Source organism: Amphibalanus amphitrite, unplaced genomic scaffold, assembly GCF_019059575.1.
Source record: "Amphibalanus amphitrite isolate SeventyFive unplaced genomic scaffold, NRLGWU_Aamphi_draft 000155F_arrow, whole genome shotgun sequence".
Taxonomy (NCBI): Eukaryota; Metazoa; Arthropoda; class Thecostraca; order Balanomorpha; family Balanidae; genus Amphibalanus; species Amphibalanus amphitrite.
The window spans coordinates 360,937-383,246 of record NW_024881650.1 but is presented as its reverse complement, the minus strand read 5'-3'; the positions used below and the strand labels follow the sequence as shown (position 1 = coordinate 383,246).

At 50.1% G+C, this 22,310-nt stretch overlaps 1 protein-coding gene across 1 annotated transcript in view; it reads right to left on the bottom strand.

Moving 5' to 3' along the window:
• LOC122383096 (peripheral-type benzodiazepine receptor-associated protein 1-like) overlaps window positions 1-22,310 on the bottom strand; it is a 76,161-nt gene that overhangs the window by 28,701 nt on the left and 25,150 nt on the right. Inside the window, exons 11-16 of the mRNA XM_043369215.1 lie at window positions 17,796-17,995; window positions 16,596-16,839; window positions 15,773-15,904; window positions 14,140-14,319; window positions 13,641-13,774; window positions 13,326-13,482 (exon numbers count right to left, since the gene is read on the bottom strand). Of these exons, the coding sequence (XP_043225150.1) occupies window positions 13,326-13,482; window positions 13,641-13,774; window positions 14,140-14,319; window positions 15,773-15,904; window positions 16,596-16,839; window positions 17,796-17,995 (1,047 nt within the window). The remainder of the gene's footprint in view (window positions 1-13,325; window positions 13,483-13,640; window positions 13,775-14,139; window positions 14,320-15,772; window positions 15,905-16,595; window positions 16,840-17,795; window positions 17,996-22,310) is intronic.

The window sequence follows — 22,310 nt, the reverse complement described above, 5'->3', positions numbered from 1 at the left end:
TACTCAAATTCATATCACTTATAATTCTTCTTGGACGCAAATTTGACGTTTCTGCCTGTTCCATGGCTTTGTCCAATGCCGAAACAACTTCAACTCTTGCCGGAACTGGGGGGTGGTTGTGAATTTGCCTAGTAACAACTTGTCTTTCGGTATGATATCGTAATGATGTTGAAACAGATCCTTTACATCCTTTGTTTTCGCATCGCCAATTTTGAGTAGTAATATTTGAAGTATTCTTTCGGTAGACAAAACCTTCGAAGCTTAATTTGTCCCCACCCCTTGATGACTGAAAAATTTCCATAGCTACAGCCGATAACCCGTAATTTGCGTCTATCACACAACAAATTTGCCTCGCTTCAGTCGAAACAGAAAAGGAATGAAAGCTGCCTCGTGAACTTCTGTAAAAAAAAAAAATAACCGCAAAATCTTTTCCTCGTGAGTCTAATCATTGTGCCAAGCATGATAATACACCTCCATCACGGAAATGAGTCTGCTGAAAGCTAGACGAAATTACGGCACTAGACCAAAGGCACTAGCTCAAATAAATGGCACTTTGGCACTAGCTCAAACGAAACTAGCCAAACTGGCGCTAGACCAGCTGAAGCACTAGACCAATTGCACTAGCTCAAAAGGCACTAGACCAAATGATGCTAGACGAAGAGAGTGGAACCCTATACGAACAGGTGACGGGGATACCTCCCATAGAAGGATGCGACACGATTTTACTGCTAAATAGCGGTCGGCCGCCGTGGGGACGTTTTTGTACGACTTATATCTCGGCAACCACTGGGCTGATACACGTGCGGTTTTTTGTGTGGGGTAGCTTTTTCCCTTCTTTCACATAGTGTGCTACTCTCGATGCATATGGGTGACCCCTAACGCACGTTCCACGTGCAAAGCCAAGAGGTGCCTGTTTTGTAATAAGCGCAATAGCTCGCGGTAATTACATGGCCGATTGCGCTAAAACTTGGCATGGAGGTAGACACTTTCCAGGCGATGCATTTCCATGTGTCTTGGTAGGGGTGCAACTGCACGTGCAGGGTGACGCTTCCAGATCTCGAAAACTGCTGGACCGATTGTGTTCAAATTTGGCATAACGCTTGATACCTATCAGTAGGTTGCAGTCATTTAGTATGTATTTCCATGTGCCACGATTGGGGTGCAACTGCACGTGCGCACGTGCAGGGTGACGCTTCCAGATCTCGAGAACGGCCGGGCCAATTGTGCGCAGATTTGGCACACCGCTAGAGATCGCGTAGTAGGGTGTCTTGCACAGGTCTGCTGGGCCCCAGGTTGCACGTGCGCACGTGCAGGGTGACGCTTCCAGATCTCAGGAACGGCTGGGCCGATTGCATTCAAATTCGGCACACCTTTAGAGACCGGTTAGTAGGCTGCTGTGCACAAGTCAGTTAGTATGTATACTCATGTGTCTCGGTTGGGGTGCAACTGCACGTGCGCACGTGTAGGGGTCGCTTCCAGATCTTGAAAACGGCTGGGCCGATTGAGCTTAAATTCGGTACACCGCTAGAGACCGGCAACTAGGGTGCCGTCCACAAGTCATTTGGGACCCAGCTTGCACGTGCGCACGTGCATAAACGCAGGTTGTTTGAAAAGACAAACACTATTCGTTAGAGTTGTGTTTTTCTATTGAAAAACAACCGGAGCGGTCGTTCTCCGGGCTATGTTTTGCAAGTCTGGCCGCGAATTGGGGCAACTTGGTCGCAGCCTAGACGAATCGCTCAATCTTCGCAAAAATTTCAGGGTATGGGCTCCCGGAGGCGATCTACCTGATGGCACCGGTTGCTACTCGCTAAGAAGTCTTTTGCACGTGGCACGTGCGATTCCATTTTCCCCATGTTAAGTCAACGGAATTTTGGACACTTTTTGCGTGATCGCTAATAGCGGGGAAACGAGCCAAGAATTGTGTTTTTCTATTGAAAAACAACCGGAGCGGTCGTTCTCCGGGCTATGTTTTGCAAGTCTGGCCGCGAATTGGGGCAACTTGGTCGCAGCCTAGACGAATCGCTCAATCTTCGCAAAAATTTCAGGGTATGGGCTCCCGGAGGCGATCTACCTGATGGCACCGGTCGCTACTCGCTAAGAAGTCTTTTGCACGTGGCACGTGCGATTCCATTTTCCCCATGTTAAGTCAACGGAATTTTGGACACTTTTTGCGTGATCGCTAATAGCGGGGAAACGAGCCAAGAAGGAGGTCGTTTTCTTCCCAGCATTTTATGGCAAACACGTTCAGGTACACGCTCGTGTGCGCCGTATACCCGCCAGAATCTCGTAACACCTCTATGCACAAAGTCAAAGTTGGAATTTTGCTGTGTCCCATGTTAAGTCAATGGACGACGATGTCGAGACTTTGCAGAGACATTTTCATTCGATCTTTGTACAAAATTTTAGAGATAGATTTCGCCCAAACTCTTATATCTTGTAGAGGAAAGAGCATAGAACATGCCGTTATGCTTCGTTAAGCTGGCAGAAATCGTTTTTTCTAATAAAGTTCGTTTGAAAATTAAATTTTTTAACATGGAAAGTCAATGGGAGCGTCTTTGTTGCTTAATAACTTTTTACGTTGCAGATGTATCAAAGTGAAAAGTTAATAAAATATACAACTTTCGATGCTCTTTCCAACAATGTATAGAACGTCACTGCACGATGTGCCGTTTTTAAGAAAAGCTGTAAAAAAGCAGGGCTCGACTGTGACTTGAACCCAACCACATTAGAATATACGAACAGGTGAAGGGGACACCTCCCATGTGCGGACGCGACACTGATTATTGCTAATTATTAGCAGTCGGCCGCCGTGGGGGCGCCTTTGCGAAGCTTATATCTCCACAGCCGCTTGACCGATTCACTCGCGGTCTTTTGTGAGGGATAGCCTCTTCCTTTCTTACACGTAGTGCGCTATTCTCGATGCGTATGGGTGACCCCTAATGCACGTGCCACGTGCAAAACGAAGAGGTGTCAGTTTGGTAGCAAGTCTATTAACTGTAGTTATTTTGCCGATTGTGCTGGTACTTGGCATGGATGTTGGCACGCACCCGGCAATGCATTTCCATGTGTCACGGTTGGGGTGCCGCTGCACGTGCGGTCGGCCAGGGTGACGCTTCCAGATCTCGAGAACGGCCGGGCCGATTGCAATCAAAGTTGGCACACCGTTAGGGATCGGCGAGTAGGGTGCCGTGCACAAGTCACATGGGACCCATTTGGCACGTGCGCACGTGCAGGCTGACGCTTCCAGATCTCAAGAACGGCGGGACCGACTGTGCTCAAATTTGGCATATCGCTAGAGACTGGTTAGTAGGGTGCCGTGCACAAGTCAGTTAGTATGTATTTTCATGTGCCACGGTTGGGATGCAGCTGCACGTGCGCACGTGCAGGGGTCGTTTCCCGATCTTGGAAACGGCTGGGCCGATTCAGATTAAATTTGGTACATCGCTAGAAACCGGCGAATAGAGTGCCGTGCACAAGTCAATTGGGGCCCAGGCTGCACGTGTACACGTGCAGGGTGTCGCTTCCAGATCTCAAAAAACGGTCGGGTCGATTGCACTCAAATTTGGCACACCGCTATAGACCAGCGAATAGGGTGCCGTGCACGTCAGTCCGTAGCACACCGACTCCGGTCTGCACGTGCAAGGCTCATCCTCTCGTTTGGCGGCGGGCGTTTTTGCTGCGTTTACAAAGGTGCTTGCTCAAACAACCTGCGGTCCCGCGATGCGGAGCCCAGCATCGCAGATGCTGGTAACCGCAGGTTGTTTGAAAAGACAAACACTATTCGTTAGAATTGTGTTTTTCTATTGAAAAACAACCGGAGCGGTCCTTCTCCGGGCTATGTTTTGAAAGTCTGGCAGCGAATTGGGGCAACTTGATAGGGGCCTAGACGAATCGCTCAATCTTCGTAAAAAGTTCAGGGTATGGGCTCCCGGAGGCGATCTACCTGATGGCACCGGTCGCTACTCGCTTAAAACCTCGTGGCACGTGGCACGTGCGATTCCATTTTGCCCATGTTAAGTCAACGGGGTTTTGGACACTTTTTGCGCGATCGCCAATGGCGGGAAAACGAGCCAAGGAAGAGGTGGTTTTCTTCCCAGCATTTTATGGCAAACACGTTTGGGTACACGCTAGTGTGCGCCGTATACCCCTCAGAACTTCGTAACGTGTCTTTGCACGAGGTCAAAGTTGAACTTTTTTCGCTCCCCATGTTAAGTCAATGGGCATTTTTGCAGAGACTTTTTCATTCGCTCATTGTACAAAATTATATGATACGATTTTGTTTAAACTTTCAGGACTTGTTGAGAAAAGACCATAGAACATGTTGTTATGCTTCTTTAAGCTGTGCAAATTCGTTTGTTCTTTTTAGGCTCGTTTAAAAATGAAAAATTTTAACATGGAAAGTGAATGGGAGCGTCTTTGCTGCTTAATAACTGTTTACAGTTGAGATATATTTAAGTGAAAAGTTGATAGGTTATACAACTTTTGATGCTCTTTCCAATGATATATACAACTTTATTGCACGTGGTGCCGTTTTTGAGAAATATAGTGAAAAAGCACGACATTACCGAGATTTGAGCTCAGACCTATATCGTTACGGTGTCAGGCGGACACGAGGACAGGTGGCGCCGCCGCCGCCCGCATAGCGGCGGGAATGTGAACTAACCTGTTTACCATCTAGGGGTGTTCACGGGCACCGCACACTGCTGCGTGCGCTGTGTGCGGTGCGTCCAGCAGGCGTGGGGGTAGGGGATGGGTAGGCGGCTCTGACGTCACGGCTGCGTGCGGTGGACGGTCCGCTGTGGCCAGTCCCGACCGGCCATAGCGATCGCTGTGTGCGGTGACGGAAGGCTGACGTAGGGACGCAGTGGGCGGAGCTTGGAGGCTGTGTGCGGCCCGACCGCACACAGGATCTATGGTATGGTACCATCGGGGGACCGGCCGCCGTCGGCACCATTTCGGGACTTTGCATCGCAATAAAAGGCTTATTTACAATTGAAAATGGACTAGCGAGAGTCGTTATGGAATCAGAATTTGATGCTCTACAAAACTAGGCTATTTTCATTGTGATGGCATCACAGACTACACCGCTAAACCCAATAAAGCAGATTTATGTCGCGTCATCGATGATTACATATAATGTTTCTTTGATATATATGTAGTCGGGTCTTTCAGCTGCGTCCCTCCCCTCCCTCGCCGCGCCGGCGGGTCGGCCATCCGCGGCTTGCCGCCCGCCGGCTGCTGGCCGGTCAGCTGGCCGGTCAGCTGGTCGCCCGCGGCTGTCGGTGCAGTGCGGGATGCCTACTTGCGGGGGGCCGTCGTGGCGGCGGCCCGGGTGGACTGGGCGAGCAGTGAGTTGGGGAGCGCTGCGCTGTCGGTGCTCTAGTTTGTATTGCGTTCGCATGATACGGCTTGAGCCAATACAGAGTGAACTGATTGAGCTGAGCAAGTCTTTATATACATTGAAAAGTAAAGCACTTTTTACTGCATCTACGGTGAGATGCTAGATAAAATTTATGGTCTAATGGTACCCATTACTTAACAATTAAGTGAATCATTTCGTCGCTAAACTCTCGTAAATTCGTATGTCCGCCTCACTATGGAGTTTGGACCGTAACGTATGGCCTTTGCTCAGACAGTATACGAACAGGTGACGGGGATACCTCCCATAGAAGGATGCGACACGATTTTACTGCTAAATAGCGGCCGGCCGCCGTGGGGACGTTTTTGTACGACTTATATCTCGGCAACCACTGGGCTGATACACGTGCGGTTTTTTGTGTGGGGTAGCTTTTTCCCTTCTTTCACATAGTGTGCTACTCTCGATGCAAATGGGTGACCCCTAACGCACGTTCCACGTGCAAAGCCAAGAGGTGCCTGTTTTGTAATAAGCGCAATAGCTCGCGGTAATTACTGGGCCGATTGCGCTAAAACTTGGCATGGAGGTAGACACTTTCCAGGCGATGCATTTCCATGTGTCTTGGTAGGGGTGCAACTGCACGTGCGCACGTGCAGGGTGACGCTTCCAGATCTCGAGAACGGCTGGACCGATTGTGTTCAAATTTGGCATAACGCTTGATACCGATCAGTAGGTTGCAGTCATTTAGTATGTATTTCCATGTGCCACGATTGGGGTGCAACTGCACGTGCGCACGTGCAGGGTGACGCTTCCAGATCTCGAGAACGGCCGGGCCGATTGAGTTCAAATTTGGTACACCGCTAGAGACCGATTAGTAGGGTGCCGACTGCCGTGCGCAAGTCAGTTTGGACCCATCTTGCACGTGCGCACGTGCAGGGTGACGCTTCCAGATCTCAAGAACGGCTGGACCGATTGCACTCAAATTCGGCAAACATCTAGAGATCGATCAGTAGGGTGCCGTGCACAAGTCAGTTAGTATGTATTTCCATGTGTCACGGTTGAGATGCAACTGCACGTGCGCACGTGGAGGGGTCGTTTCAAGATCTTGAAAACGGCTGGGCCGATTGAGCTCGAATTTGGTACACCGCTAGAGACCGGCGAATAGGGTCCCATGCACAATGCAATTGGACACAGCTTGCACGTGCGCACGTGCAGGGTGACGCTTCCAGATCTCGAAAATGGCCGAGCCGATTACACTCAAATTTGGCACACCGCTATAGATCAGCGAGTAGGGTGCCGTGCACGTCAGTTTGTAGCACACCGACTCCGGTCTACACGTGCAAAGCTCATCCTCTCGTTTGGCGGCGGGCGTTTTTGCTGCGTTTACAAAGGTGCTTGCTCAAACAACCTGCGGTCCCGCGATGCGGAGCCCAGCATCGCAGATGCTGGTAACCGCAGGTTGTTTGAAAAGACAAACACTATTCGTTAGAATTGTGTTTTTCTATTGAAAAACAACCGGAGCGGTCCGTCTCCGGGCTATGTTTTGCAAGTCTGGCCGCGAATCAGTACAACTTGGGTGGGGCCTAAACGTGCATTGCGATTTTCGTAAAAAGTTCAGGGTATGGGCTCCCGCAGGCGATCTACCTGATGGCACCGGTCGCTACTCGCTTAAAACCTCGTGGCACGTGGCACGTGCGATTCCATTTTTCCCATAGTAAGTCAATGGGGGTTTGGGACACTTTTTGCGCAATCGCGAATAGCGGGAAAACGAGCCAAGGAAGGGGTGGTTTTCATCCCAGCATTTTATGGCAAACACGTTTGGGTACACGCTAGTGTGCGCCGTATACCCCTCAGAACTTCGTAACGTGTCTTTGCACGAGGTCAAAGTTGAACTTTTTTCGCTCCCCATGTTAAGTCAATGGGCGTTTTTGCAGAGACTTTTTCATTCGCTCATTGTACAAAATTATATGATACGATTTTGTTTAAACTTTCAGGACTTGTTGAGAAAAGACCAAAGAACATGTTGTTATGCTTCTTTAAGCTGTGCAAATTCGTTTGTTCTTTTTAGGCTCGTTTAAAAATGAAAAATTTTAACATGGAAAGTGAATGGGAGCGTCTTTGCTGCTTAATAACTTTTTACAGTTGAGATATATTTAAGTGAAAAGTTGATAGGTTATACAACTTTTGATGCTCTTTCCAATGATATATACAACTTTATTGCACGTGGTGCCGTTTTTGAGAAATATAGTAAAAAAGCACGACATTACCGAGATTTGAGCTCAGACCTATATCGTTACGGTGTCAGGCGGACACGAGGACAGGTGGCGCCGCCGCCGCCCGCATAGCGGCGGGAATGTGAACTAACCTGTTTACCAGAGGGGTGTTCACGGGCACCGCACACTGCTGCGTGCGCTGTGTGCGGTGCGTCCAGCAGGCGTGGGGGTAGGGGATGGGTAGGCGGTTCTGACGTCACGGCTGCGTGCGGTGGACGGTCCGCTGTGGCCAGTCCCGACCGGCCACAGCGATCGCTGTGTGCGGTGACGGAAGGCTGACGTAGGGACGCAGTGGGCGGAGCTTGGAGGCTGTGTGCGGTCCGACCGCACACAGGGCCCGTGAACAGCCCTCTGATCTATGGTATGGTACCATCGGGGGACCGGCCGCCGTCGGCACCATTTCGGGACTTTGCATCGCAATAAAAGGCTTATTTACAATTGAAAATGGACTAGCGAGAGTCGTTATGGAATCAGAATTTGATGCTCTACAAAACTAGGCTATTTTCATTGTGATGGCATCACAGACTACACCGCTAAACCCAATAAAGCAGATTTATGTCGCGTCATCGATGATTACATATAATGTTTCTTTGATATATATGTAGTCGGGTCTTTCAGCTGCGTCCCTCCCCTCCCTCGCCGCGCCGGCGGGTCGGCCATCCGCGGCTTGCCGCCCGCCGGCTGCTGGCCGGTCAGCTGGCCGGTCAGCTGGTCGCCCGCGGCTGTCGGTGCAGTGCGGGATGCCTACTTGCGGGGGGCCGTCGTGGCGGCGGCCCGGGTGGACTGGGCGAGCAGTGAGTTGGGGAGCGCTGCGCTGTCGGTGCCCTAGTTTGTATTGCGTTCGCATGATACGGCTTGAGCCAATACAGAGTGAACTGATTGAGCTGAGCAAGTCTTTATATACATTGAAAAGTAAAGCACTTTTTACTGCATCTACGGTGAGATGCTAGATAAAATTTATGGTCTAATGGTACCCATTACTTAACAATTAAGTGAATCATTTCGTCGCTAAACTCTCGTAAATTCGTATGTCCGCCTCACTATGGAGTTTGGACCGTAACGTATGGCCTTTGCTCAGACAGTATACGAACAGGTGACGGGGATACCTCCCATAGAAGGATGCGACACGATTTTACTGCTAAATAGCGGCCGGCCGCCGTGGGGACGTTTTTGTACGACTTATATCTCGGCAACCACTGGGCTGATACACGTGCGGTTTTTTGTGTGGGGTAGCTTTTTCCCTTCTTTCACATAGTGTGCTACTCTCGATGCATATGGGTGACCCCTAACGCACGTTCCACGTGCAAAGCCAAGAGGTGCCTGTTTTGTAATAAGCGCAATAGCTCGCGGTAATTACTGGGCCGATTGCGCTAAAACTTGGCATGGAGGTAGACACTTTCCAGGCGATGCATTTCCATGTGTCTTGGTAGGGGTGCAACTGCACGTGCGCACGTGCAGGGTGACGCTTCCAGATCTCGAGAACGGCTGGACCGATTGTGTTCAAATTTGGCATAACGCTTGATACCGATCAGTAGGTTGCAGTCATTTAGTATGTATTTCCATGTGCCACGATTGGGGTGCAACTGCACGTGCGCACGTGCAGGGTGACGCTTCCAGATCTCGAGAACGGCCGGGCCGATTGAGTTCAAATTTGGTACACCGCTAGAGACCGATTAGTAGGGTGCCGACTGCCGTGCGCAAGTCAGTTTGGACCCATCTTGCACGTGCGCACGTGCAGGGTGACGCTTCCAGATCTCAAGAACGGCTGGACCGATTGCACTCAAATTCGGCAAACATCTAGGGATCGATCAGTAGGGTGCCGTGCACAAGTCAGTTAGTATGTATTTCCATGTGTCACGGTTGAGATGCAACTGCACGTGCGCACGTGGAGGGGTCGTTTCAAGATCTTGAAAACGGCTGGGCCGATTGAGCTCGAATTTGGTACACCGCTAGAGACCGGCGAATAGGGTCCCATGCACAATGCAATTGGACACAGCTTGCACGTGCGCACGTGCAGGGTGACGCTTCCAGATCTCGAAAATGGCCGAGCCGATTACACTCAAATTTGGCACACCGCTATAGATCAGCGAGTAGGGTGCCGTGCACGTCAGTTTGTAGCACACCGACTCCGGTCTACACGTGCAAGGCTCATCCTCTCGTTTGGCGGCGGGCGTTTTTGCTGCGTTTACAAAGGTGCTTGCTCAAACAACCTGCGGTCCCGCGATGCGGAGCCCAGCATCGCAGATGCTGGTAACCGCAGGTTGTTTGAAAAGACAAACACTATTCGTTAGAATTGTGTTTTTCTATTGAAAAACAACCGGAGCGGTCCTTCTCCGGGCTATGTTTGCAAAGTTGGCCTGAGATTGGGGCAACTTGATAGGGGCCTAGACGAATCGCTCAATCTTCGTAAAAAGTTCAGGGTATGGGCTCCCGGAGGCGATCTACCTGATGGCACCGGTCGCTACTCGCTTAAAACCTCGTGGCACGTGGCACGTGCGATTCCATTTTGCCCATGTTAAGTCAACGGGGTTTTGGACACTTTTTGCGCGATCGCCAATGGCGGGAAAACGAGCCAAGGAAGAGGTGGTTTTCTTCCCAGCATTTTATGGCAAACAGGTTTGGGTACACGCTAGTGTGCGCCGTATACCCCTCAGAACTTCGTAACGTGTCTTTGCACGAGGTCAAAGTTGAATTTTTTTCGCTCCCCATGTTAAGTCAATGGGCGTTTTTGCAGAGACTTTTTCATTCGCTCATTGTACAAAATTATATGATACGATTTTGTTTAAACTTTCAGGACTTGTTGAGAAAAGACCATAGAACATGTTGTTATGCTTCTTTAAGCTGTGCAAATTCGTTTGTTCTTTTTAGGCTCGTTTAAAAATGAAAAATTTTAACATGGAAAGTGAATGGGAGCGTCTTTGCTGCTTAATAACTTGTTACAGTTGAGATATATTTAAGTGAAAAGTTGATAGGTTATACAACTTTTGATGCTCTTTCCAATGATATATACAACTTTATTGCACGTGGTGCCGTTTTTGAGAAATATAGTAAAAAAGCACGACATTACCGAGATTTGAGCTCAGACCTATATCGTTACGGTGTCAGGCGGACACGAGGACAGGTGGCGCCGCCGCCGCCCGCATAGCGGCGGGAATGTGAACTAACCTGTTTACTGATCTATGGTATGGTACCATCGGGGGACCGGCCGCCGTCGGCACCATTTCGGGACTTTGCATCGCAATAAAAGGCTTATTTACAATTGAAAATGGACTAGCGAGAGTCGTTATGGAATCAGAATTTGATGCTCTACAAAACTAGGCTATTTTCATTGTGATGGCATCACAGACTACACCGCTAAACCCAATAAAGCATATTTATGTCGCGTCATCGATGATTACATATAATGTTTCTTTGATATATATGTAGTCGGGTCTTTCAGCTGCGTCCCTCCCCTCCCTCGCCGCGCCGGCGGGTCGGCCATCCGCGGCTTGCCGCCCGCCGGCTGCTGGCCGGTCAGCTGGCCGGTCAGCTGGTCGCCCGCGGCTGTCGGTGCAGTGCGGGATGCCTACTTGCGGGGGGCCGTCGTGGCGGCGGCCCGGGTGGACTGGGCGAGCAGTGAGTTGGGGAGCGCTGCGCTGTCGGTGCTCTAGTTTGTATTGCGTTCGCATGATACGGCTTGAGCCAATACAGAGTGAACTGATTGAGCTGAGCAAGTCTTTATATACATTGAAAAGTAAAGCACTTTTTACTGCATCTACGGTGAGATGCTAGATAAAATTTATGGTCTAATGGTACCCATTACTTAACAATTAAGTGAATCATTTCGTCGCTAAACTCTCGTAAATTCGTATGTCCGCCTCACTATGGAGTTTGGACCGTAACGTATGGCCTTTGCTCAGACAGTATACGAACAGGTGACGGGGATACCTCCCATAGAAGGATGCGACACGATTTTACTGCTAAATAGCGGCCGGCCGCCGTGGGGACGTTTTTGTACGACTTATATCTCGGCAACCACTGGGCTGATACACGTGCGGTTTTTGTGTGGGGTAGCTTTTTCCCTTCTTTCACATAGTGTGCTACTCTCGATGCATATGGGTGACCCCTAACGCACGTTCCACGTGCAAAGCCAAGAGGTGCCTGTTTTGTAATAAGCGCAATAGCTCGCGGTAATTACTGGGCCGATTGCGCTAAAACTTGGCATGGAGGTAGACACTTTCCAGGCGATGCATTTCCATGTGTCTTGGTAGGGGTGCAACTGCACGTGCGCACGTGCAGGGTGACGCTTCCAGATCTCGAGAACGGCTGGACCGATTGTGTTCAAATTTGGCATAACGCTTGATACCGATCAGTAGGTTGCAGTCATTTAGTATGTATTTCCATGTGCCACGATTGGGGTGCAACTGCACGTGCGCACGTGCAGGGTGACGCTTCCAGATCTCGAGAACGGCCGGGCCGATTGAGTTCAAATTTGGTACACCGCTAGAGACCGATTAGTAGGGTGCCGACTGCCGTGCGCAAGTCAGTTTGGACCCATCTTGCACGTGCGCACGTGCAGGGTGACGCTTCCAGATCTCAAGAACGGCTGGACCGATTGCACTCAAATTCGGCAAACATCTAGAGATCGATCAGTAGGGTGCCGTGCACAAGTCAGTTAGTATGTATTTCCATGTGTCACGGTTGAGATGCAACTGCACGTGCGCACGTGGAGGGGTCGTTTCAAGATCTTGAAAACGGCTGGGCCGATTGAGCTCGAATTTGGTACACCGCTAGAGACCGGCGAATAGGGTCCCATGCACAATGCAATTGGACACAGCTTGCACGTGCGCACGTGCAGGGTGACGCTTCCAGATCTCGAAAATGGCCGAGCCGATTACACTCAAATTTGGCACACCGCTATAGATCAGCGAGTAGGGTGCCGTGCACGTCAGTTTGTAGCACACCGACTCCGGTCTGCACGTGCAAGGCTCATCCTCTCGTTTGGCGGCGGGCGTTTTTGCTGCGTTTACAAAGGTGCTTGCTCAAACAACCTGCGGTCCCGCGATGCGGAGCCCGGCATCGCAGATGCCGGTATTGTGCGGTGGCGGTATCCATGCTGTACCGCAGAGCACCTGAGTAGTGCGGCACAGTCTAACACTCAGGCGTTTAGTGGGCTAGTGGGTGGCGGCTGTACCCGGGCACGGCACCGGTGTCTACAGTATGGTATTCAGTCGTTTTGTGTATGACGTGCAGTGACGGCATGAGCGGCGGCTGTACCGTCGGGCACCGGTGTCTTGCGGTACAGTCTAACGGTCAGTTGTGTAGTAGACGTGCCGGCATATATCGGTGATTCGTAAAGGCTGCTCTCATGCCGTCCCCCGGCCGAAATGCGATTGATGAGGGCCAAAGGACAAGAGTATTGACTCCTACTACCACATGTAACTTCCGCCTCTTCTGGTTTTTAGCAATGTTCCACTTTAAACGCCTTAAAAATCAGCTTCAAAGTAGTTATAATCCAAATGAAGCCTGCCTGAAACGTCTCGTGAAACCAAAATACCTATAAAGGGGAAAAAATGTGAAGTAGCTGTGTGACATAAGGTCTCCAGCAATGTCATGAGTTTATTTAAATTAAAACATAATTATAATTAAACATATAACATAATTAAATATGTTATTTGACTAAATATTATAACATATTTGGCCGAGTGACCTACCTTTGTAGGAGGCGAACTTGTCGAACTCTGCCTCCCTGTCGCTGAAGTCGTTCTCCGTATCGAGTACCCTTTGCTGACGCTGGCCGGTCGATTGACCCAGGGGCGGTATGATGTCCCGGTCCAAGGAGCGACTCCTCAGGGTACTGGCACCGGGCACCTGTGGGACGACCCGCCTCCGTCAGCAGAGCTCGGAGAACGACGGCCGGGCCGAGGGCATGCGCAAAACAGAAGCGCTAATGTTATTGATGATATCTTACGTCCGATTTCATATTTTTGTCTTTAGAACTAAGCCTACATACTCATCTTTTTACTCACCCTTCCGTTGGCTGCATGTGGGATGAGACACGGCACCGAGTCAGCTGACACCAGGTCACGTGACTTGGTGCGCACCGTCACCTGACGCGGCTGGAAGCCTCGAATGATCTTCAGATCAACGACGGCGTGATCACCTGCGGAAAACGCAGAAATGGACGTAGTGTCACGAGCGATCATAATAACATATGGACATAGAGCTGAGCGTAAGCTGAAATATAAATTGATCTTTGTCCTTTAACTGTTCAGTCAGAAAAGAATTCGCAATAACAAAAACCGCAAGGTATTTATTAGCCCATAGTCAAGAGCCATCAGTGTGTTCACCTATCATTCAACTGTGAGTTGAGTGTTAGCTCACCTGTGGGCGAGTTGAGCTCGGTGACCGGTGAGTTGAGTGTTAGCTCACCTGTGGGTGAGTTGAGCTCGGTGACCGGTGAGTTGAGTGTTAGCTCACCTGTGGGCGAGTTGAGCTCGGTGACCGGTGAGTTGAGTGTTAGCTCACCTGTGGGCGAGTTGAGCTCGGTGACCTTTTGTCCGTCGGCGTACACGGCGTACCCGGTAACGGGCAGGCCGTTACTGGTGCCCGAGCTGGCACTGATGGTCACTGGCAGCCAGGTGACCAGAATGCAGCCCTCCTGGGGGCCCATCTCGACCTGGACTCCGACCGGAGGCTCCGGAACACCTGAGACAGACAGACGGTGTCACATCACACACAGGTCACAGACACAGCAACAGACACAGACACAGACACAGCCCTCCTGGGGGCCCATCTCGACCTGGACTCCGACCGGTGGCTCCGGCACGCCTGGGGTAGACAGACGGCGTCACACCCACACACAGACACAGCAACAGACAGAGAAACAGACAAAGCCCTCCTGGGGGCCCATCTCGACCTGGACTCCGACCGGTGGCTCCGGCACGCCTGGGGTAGACAGACGGCGTCACACCCACACACAGACACAGCAACAGACAGAGAAACAGACAAAGCCCTCCTGGGGGCCCATCTCGACCTGGACTCCGACCGGTGGCTCAGTCATGCCTAGGACGAATATCAGCCTTACTTTAATTGCACGGCTATTGCGACTTTCAAAGCAAATAATGTGAATTTTTGTGTTAAATTGCGCTAACCTGCGAAACCGACGTTAAATAATGTCTTTGCTAAGTCACTGTAATGTCATTGTACAAAATTCATTCACGACAACTAAACTATAATCATTTCTATGAAGTCAAACCTCAAGAATTCTGGGAAGTGCAGCATCTCCGTAAATGGGATCCGCATCAAGAGCGTTTGATTTGTCTTGTTCATCGTGTCTGGCGCCGCTTTGCTGTTTAGGCTCAGCAGCCCATTTAGTTTTCAGCCCTCCTGTTCACTGTAGGTTGGACCTGGTAACTAAAATATCCAACAGCAATAGCGAAACATTTTGTGAAGATCTAAGGGGAACTGCCGCTACGGCCCCCGGGAGCTGATACCCCACTGAAATGAGAGTAAAGGCAGTGCTTCTGGACACTCAGTGGTTATTGAAGCTTAGAGCAGCCCCTAGGCGGATTCCTTCATCCTCGACCTCCGCCTTAGGGTAGACAGTAAATGGTCGTACATACAATAGCATGACCGTCCAGACGTTGGTCGTGAATGTAATACAGACAGCACTTGCATCCTGGAAGGTCGATAGGATATCAGTTATCAGAAAATGTATTGTATCACTCGAGGTCGAGGCGTAGCATTTCAAGAACTCTGGTAAGTGGCAACTCCGTAACGAGATCCGCATCAAAGGCATTTGATTTGTTCTGGTCACTCTTTCTGGCGCTACTGCGGGACTTTTCATCACACGTAAGACATGGATGAAGAGAGAGAGAGAGAGAGAGAGAGAGAGAGAGAGAGAGAGAGAGAGAGAGAGAGAGAGAGAAAAGAGAGAGAGGAGAGAGAGAGAGAGAGAGAGAGAGAGAGACAGACAGACAGACAGACAGACAGACAGACAGACAGACAGACAGACAGACAGACAGACAGACAGACAGACAGACAGACAGACAGACAGACAGACAGACAGACAGACAGACAGACAGACAGACAGACAGACAGACAGACAGACAGACAGACAGACAGACAGACAGACAGACAGTCGCTGTCGGTCGCCCACCTTTGGCCAGCGTCCTGAACTCGATGTGCGTCTCCAGTCGCTGCCTGTAGTTGATGTCGCCGTTACTCAGGTGGTGGGGCACCATGTTCTTCACCTTCACCGTCACACGGTACACCGTGTTCGGTGACAGACCTGGACAGAGGGCAGGAAAATTGTCAAATGAATAAAAGGCTCATAACCAGCCATACACTGCAAGAATACGTTCTATTTGTCACATCTTCCTGCCTTTATTTTTTCTAGTGTGGTACTCTTGGTGCGAATGTCTTGTATTAACATTTAAAAAACCCATTTCTCTGCCGTCTTGCCATCCTCCGTCTATTCTGTTCCATTCCCAAGACGAATAAACACTTCTTCCTCACGCCTATCACCTCTGTTTCTGACTGTTCGTTCACCTTCACCCGACGAGGGTAGATCCTCAGAAGACCCATATGCGGTGGGGTGACCGTTTGCGAGGATTGGTGGGTTGTCCACGTGACGGTCCCGGTCCCGGCGGCGTATCAGGGTGTCCGCCCAGACCAATGTCTCTCCCTAATTTCTATCATCCTCCCGGCTCTGACATTATCGCCTCAGACTGAAAGGGCAAGTCAAACGATTTCCCTCCATTATTTCTTGCCTGGAATCATTTGTCCATACCTCTATGCATCGAGTCGATGCCGACCTGTGATGGTAATGCCTAAATATGTATCATGTCATTGTCGTCACCCACCTGTGATGGTGTGCCACTCATCTGTGATGGTGTGTCCCACCCACCTGTGATGGTGTCCCACCCACCTGTGATGGTGTGCCGGTGTGCTACACCCACCTGTGATGGTGTCCCACCCACCTGTGATGGTGTGCCGGTGCACGCCCGGCGCCACGGTGCGCACCTCCACCCGGTTCACGCACACCGTGTGGTGGCAGTTGCTGTTGCTGGGCAGCCAGCCGATGATGGCCGACGTGGCCGTGACGTGCGTGGCGCGCACGGCCGTCGGCGCCGGCGCCACGTCACGGCCGATGACCAGCGTGCATGCGGCTGCCGCCGAGGTGCGCCCGTCCGGCGTGACGGAGCGCACCGTCAGACGGTGCCGCTGTACAGCGGCGCGCCGGGAGCGGAGGTCAGAATACAGCGGGGCGCCGGGAGCGGAGGTCAGATTACAGGGGGTCAGATAGGAGCGGGGAGGTCAGATTACAGGGGGTCAGATAGGAGCGGGGAGGTCAGATTGACACGGATAGGTTAGATAGGCACATGGAGATCAGAAAGGCACGGATGGATTAGATAGACACACGGAGGTCAGAAAGGCACGGATGGGCTAGATATGCTCGGAACGGAGGGTTTCCGATGGGCATGGAAAGAAGAGAGATCATAAAAGCACAGGAGAGATAACTGATCAGGTATGTAAAACAGAAACCTTACAGATTTAGCTTCGTTAGGCAGTCATTGTCATACGGGTGCATGTGATATTGTACGCCATCCCGTCTCTCTACCCTGTCCCTTCTCACATGCACCGCAGGCACATCTCATACCTTACTCAATCTATTGGACAATCTGTTCTCCATTGTCCATCTTTGAATAATAGTAAATGACATCGCGATCGTATTTGTCTTCTATTAAAGATACTTTTTGAAAATAACGCCTAAAATAGTGTCAGCGGAAATATTCGTCGATCCGGTTCAGCTTGACGTCAACAAATGAAAAAGCTGAATTACGTGGCCGGAATGCACATCTGTACGCCACCGTCATTGCTCACATTGACAACTAATGGAATGTCAGCGGCAGCACCGTTTTTATCTTGTGAGCGGTTTCCTTGATGGGAATGGGGCTGCCGAGTGGATCAATGTGAATGGTTTTAATTCCGTTATTTATTTAAAGACAGGCCTGATACATTGCATGCAATAAAAACCCAAATTGCACCGCGCCTGTTCGACGCCGGCTCATTTCGCGAACTGTTCGGAATTAACAGCAACTATCTCTCCGATGTCAGTTCACAGCCGGACGTGGGCGGGGTATCCCCCCAGGTCACGCCGGGTCGAGGTCAGTACTCACCCGGGTCAGGTCGACGCCCTCGAGGAGGGCGCGGCACTGTTCGCCGGCGCTGACCGTGCACCGCAGCAGGCCGTCCACGAACACGTGGTAGCATTCGATGACCTCTCCGGACCCTCCTGACCCGGAGTCGGCCGGGGTCCATCCGAGCAGCACGGACTTGTGCAGCTGCCGCTCCAGCGTCAGCTGACGGGGCGCCGGCACTGCAGGTCAGGGGGGCGGGCGGAGTCAGCTGGCGGGGCGCCGGCACTGCCGGTCAGGGGGGGGGGGCGGGGTCAGCTGTGACGGGGCGCCGGCACTGCAGGTCAGGAGGGGAGCGGGGGCAGGACCGGGGTCATCGGCGGAGTCAAAGACAACACCGCAGTTCGGACCGGGGTCAGATCCTGGGTCAGAGTCAGTTGCAGATGCACTGAACCTGACCATGCACACGATAAAAACGTTGGGTAGCTACTTAAAGTGGCATTTAGCGATGTGGTTGTTGTAACGAGAGAAGGTATATTGGTATCAAAATTCAAAGCACATAAAAGGGCATGATGAAGCTGGTCCCCATAAAACGTTATATCTTAGTAATTCGTATTCGTTTCGGGCTACACTGAGGTAAAAAATTATCACTAGCATGATCGACTCTCCAGCGTACGAAACAGCATCGTACCTGACGAAGGTGATCAGTCCTGTGGTGGGCAAATCTGAGTATACGGTACCCAATTCAAGTGCTTTCGTAAATCAGCTGAGGGAAATGGAAATCTCGCAATCAGATGTAATGGTGAGCTTTGATGTTGTTTCTCTATTTACTAAAGTACCTGTGATGGACGCTGTAGATGTAGTGTGTCAGAAACTCAATGATGACGAAACGCTGGCCGAGAGGAGTGAGCTCTCTGTAGATGCTATCCGTAAGCTGATGTTAGCCTGTCTTGAGTGTAGATACTTTGTCTTCCAAGGAGAGTTTTTTGAACAGGTAGAAGGCGCGCCGATGGGGCTTAGCCTGTCAGTTGTACTCGCCAACGCTTTCATGGAGCATCTTGAGGAAAGGCTAATAGCTGTAGCTCCGCTAAAACCATCCTACTGGCGCCGATATGTAGACGATACCTTTGTTATCTGGTCTCACGGGGAAACAGCTTTAGATGAATTCATGCAGCTTATGAACAGCCTATATCCAAGTATTCAATTCACCGCCGAGAAGGAAATGGACGGCCAACTGTCGTTTCTCGATGTATGCGTCAGCAGGGACAGTGCACAGGGTCTTCGAACCGCTGTTTACAGGAAACCAACGGCAAGTGACACTTACATAAGAAACAACTCAAATCACGCGTCAGCAGTGAAGGTTGGAGTCATCAGAAACCTCGCCAGGAGAGCAGAGAAAATATCTAGCACCAAAGAAGCGGAAGCGGAAGAAAAGGAGCATTTAGGGAAAGTGTTCAAGCAGCACGGATACCCAAATCATGTGATTAAAAAGGGATTAGCGCAGAAGAAAGCAAATAGGACAGGTGCACATGAAGAAACAAGCCGAACAACGTACATTTCTTTACCTTACGTGCAAGGACTGAGCGAGCCATAGCAAGACTTTTACGTCAACACAGCATCAAAACAGGGCACAAATCTAGAACGCTTCGAGATCAACTAGTTCAAGTAAAAGACAAGACGGATCCAGAAATGCAAAAGGGTGTCATCTATCAGATTAAATGTGATTGCGGGGAGTCTTATGTCGGAGAAAGTGGACGTCCCAAGCTTACGAGGCTGAAAGAACATGTGGCTGATATAAGACATGGTCGCACGGAGACATCGGCTACAGCCAGGGGCGTAACTTTATATCTCTTTGGGGGGGCTTGAGCCCCCCCTGTGCTGAACTGAGCCCCCCTTGGGAAGCTTAGAGCCCCCCTTGATTGATTTTTAATTCTTGACAAATACACACAAATAGCAAGACACTAACATCCAATTTCCCCATTTTCCACCATACACATGAGTTTCCAGGTTGGGGGATGATCATGGACTTGTAAACAACCTCGCCCGTATAGGGGGGAGGGGGTCGAACCTCAGTTTTTTGCGAATAACTCGCGTAAAAAGCGTCCGATCGCAACGAAACTTTGAGTACCCTCGCGTTATTCAATTTCACACCTACCCTGAAAATTTCATGACCCTGACTCAAATGACCTTTGACCTGTGACCTACTTTCGAGACCATGCTTGGTCGGAAATCGGAATCGCGATTCGGCGTATGTCGGCTCGCATTAGCCGCGCGTTTGCAGTCTTTTCGTTTTTTTCAAGCGTTCAAACATGTAATATGATGTTGCTCCCAATGCATTAAGGTGGGTGTGAAGGTCACCTGAAGGTCAGGTCAGGTCATTGACCTTTGATGACCTCGGTTCACTTTTTCGAGTTTTACATGTTTCTAGGCTAGTTTTTGGAGCTGAATTGGAATTTGGCAACCATATGGACATTTACGAAGTAGTTTTGGTGCCTTCCTAATAGGTTACGAAGCTGTCAGAGGTGGTTGACACCTACTATGAATACCTGGCAGGACCCCTACTGGTGTACTTCACTTGACCTGACCTGACCCGACCCGACCTAGCCTAAATGCATCTAGTCTAGAACCATGTAAAACTCGAAAAATGAACCGAGGTCATCAAAGGTCAATGACCTGACTTGACCTTCCGGTGACCTTGACATCCACCCTAATGCATGGGAGCCACATTATATCCCATGTTGAACGCTTAAAACCACGAAAAGACTGCAAACGCGCGGCTAATGCGAGTCGACATGCGCCGAATCGCGATTCCGGCCAAACATGGTCTCGAAAAGTAGGTCACAGGTCAAAGGTCATTTGGACAAGGGTCATGAAATTTTCAGGGTAGGTGTAAAATTGATTAACGCGAGGGTACTGAAAGTTTCGTCGCGATCTGCCGCTGTTTACGCGAGTCTTCGCAAAAAAACGAAGGGTTCGTTTCGTCCGGTCGACCCCCCCCCCATACGGGCGAGGGTTAACATGAGCCCCATGGGCGTTGCATGGAAAGAATGGGACCAAAAGTCGGCAGTGCTCCCCCCCTTAAATGAAAGTGTTCCGCCGCTACTGGGTAGATGTGGATCGGTGGTTAAACCTGCGCCTGGGTCTCTGAGTTTCAGTCAGCTTCACCGTCGTGAGGGCGTCCCATTATTTCAGAGGCTGAGATAAAAAGATTCGTAAAAAGTGATCGACTGCTCCAAACAAATGGGTCCCTCCAACAATGCCTAGGCCAATTTTTGTATTTCCTGCTTACTTCTCCATTGTCCCTTCGTAAGATCACAGATATAAAATCCGAATTACACGAATTGCTTGCGCCGTTACCTTTACATTACTGTGCAGTGCTGCAGAGTCGATTGATCGACTCTTTCTGTACCATTGACAACAGATATGCTCCTAAAGCCCACAGCACGGTAAAACTGAATTGTGGTATGAGCCTTTTTCTTTTGACTGAATGTTTCTTGACCAGTGGCGGATCCAGAAAGCGGTTCTGAATCTGGACGCTACAGATTGGGGATATCCATAAAAAGTTTCTCCAATTTCCAAAAACTCGCCGGATTTCGATTCCTTACGCATTGCTGAGTGCTGAGCAGTTTAAAACAAACTCAAACTTCTAGGATATAAGCTATACGGTTGAAAGGGCCTCAGTTTTTTACATGCAAGGGCAAGGCCACTTGACTTGGTGATCAGATCTTAGGTGCTCTGGCATCAAACTTGTTACACAGGCTGCAAAAGTCATGTTTTAGAGCTGTTTTGCCAAGTGATTTTGCCAATTTTCGCGGCGCTTCGCGCCGCCAATTCATACTCGAGTCAAAAACAGATCGGGAGTTGTAACCCTCGTTAAGCACCCTCATCAAGCATGTGATTAAGCATCCTCACACGCAGACGCAGGCATGTATGTATATGCATTACCATGTCCATAGACCACTATATATCGTATATAGGTATAGGTATAGTGGTCTATGGCATTACCTATCAGCCTGCGGTGGCACATGTAATTGTAAACATGTAGGTATACCTCGTAGAAGACAAAAGGCTTTACCGTTAACGGTGTCAAATGGAAACGGACTTCAGACTGTACTGTGTAGGCATTTGGCCCATACCATTAGACATATAGTGCATCGGCCTGACAAAGTACAGTAACAATATCTATAGGTTTAAGTTTTTAGCCGGCCGATCCGTCCCCCCTGTCGAAAACCCGTAGGTACGTACAGACATCCCAAATATGGAAAGTTTTGCTGCTGACTGCTGAGCCCCCCCTGACAATATCATAAAGTTACACCCCTGGCTACAGCACAACACGCCTTCTCATGTGCTAGAGATTTGGACCCGCGAAAAGCTACAACCTTGGCCATTGAACGGAACTGGAAAAGAAGAACGATTCGGGAAGCTCTAGAGATAAAGATACACAAGTCAGCAATGAATAGGGGGGTGGGCAAAGCTACCATTAGCCCGATTTGGGACGTTGCTTTGTGTTGACATGTGTTAGTTTTATAGAGAAAACTAGGGTGACCCGCGTGCTCC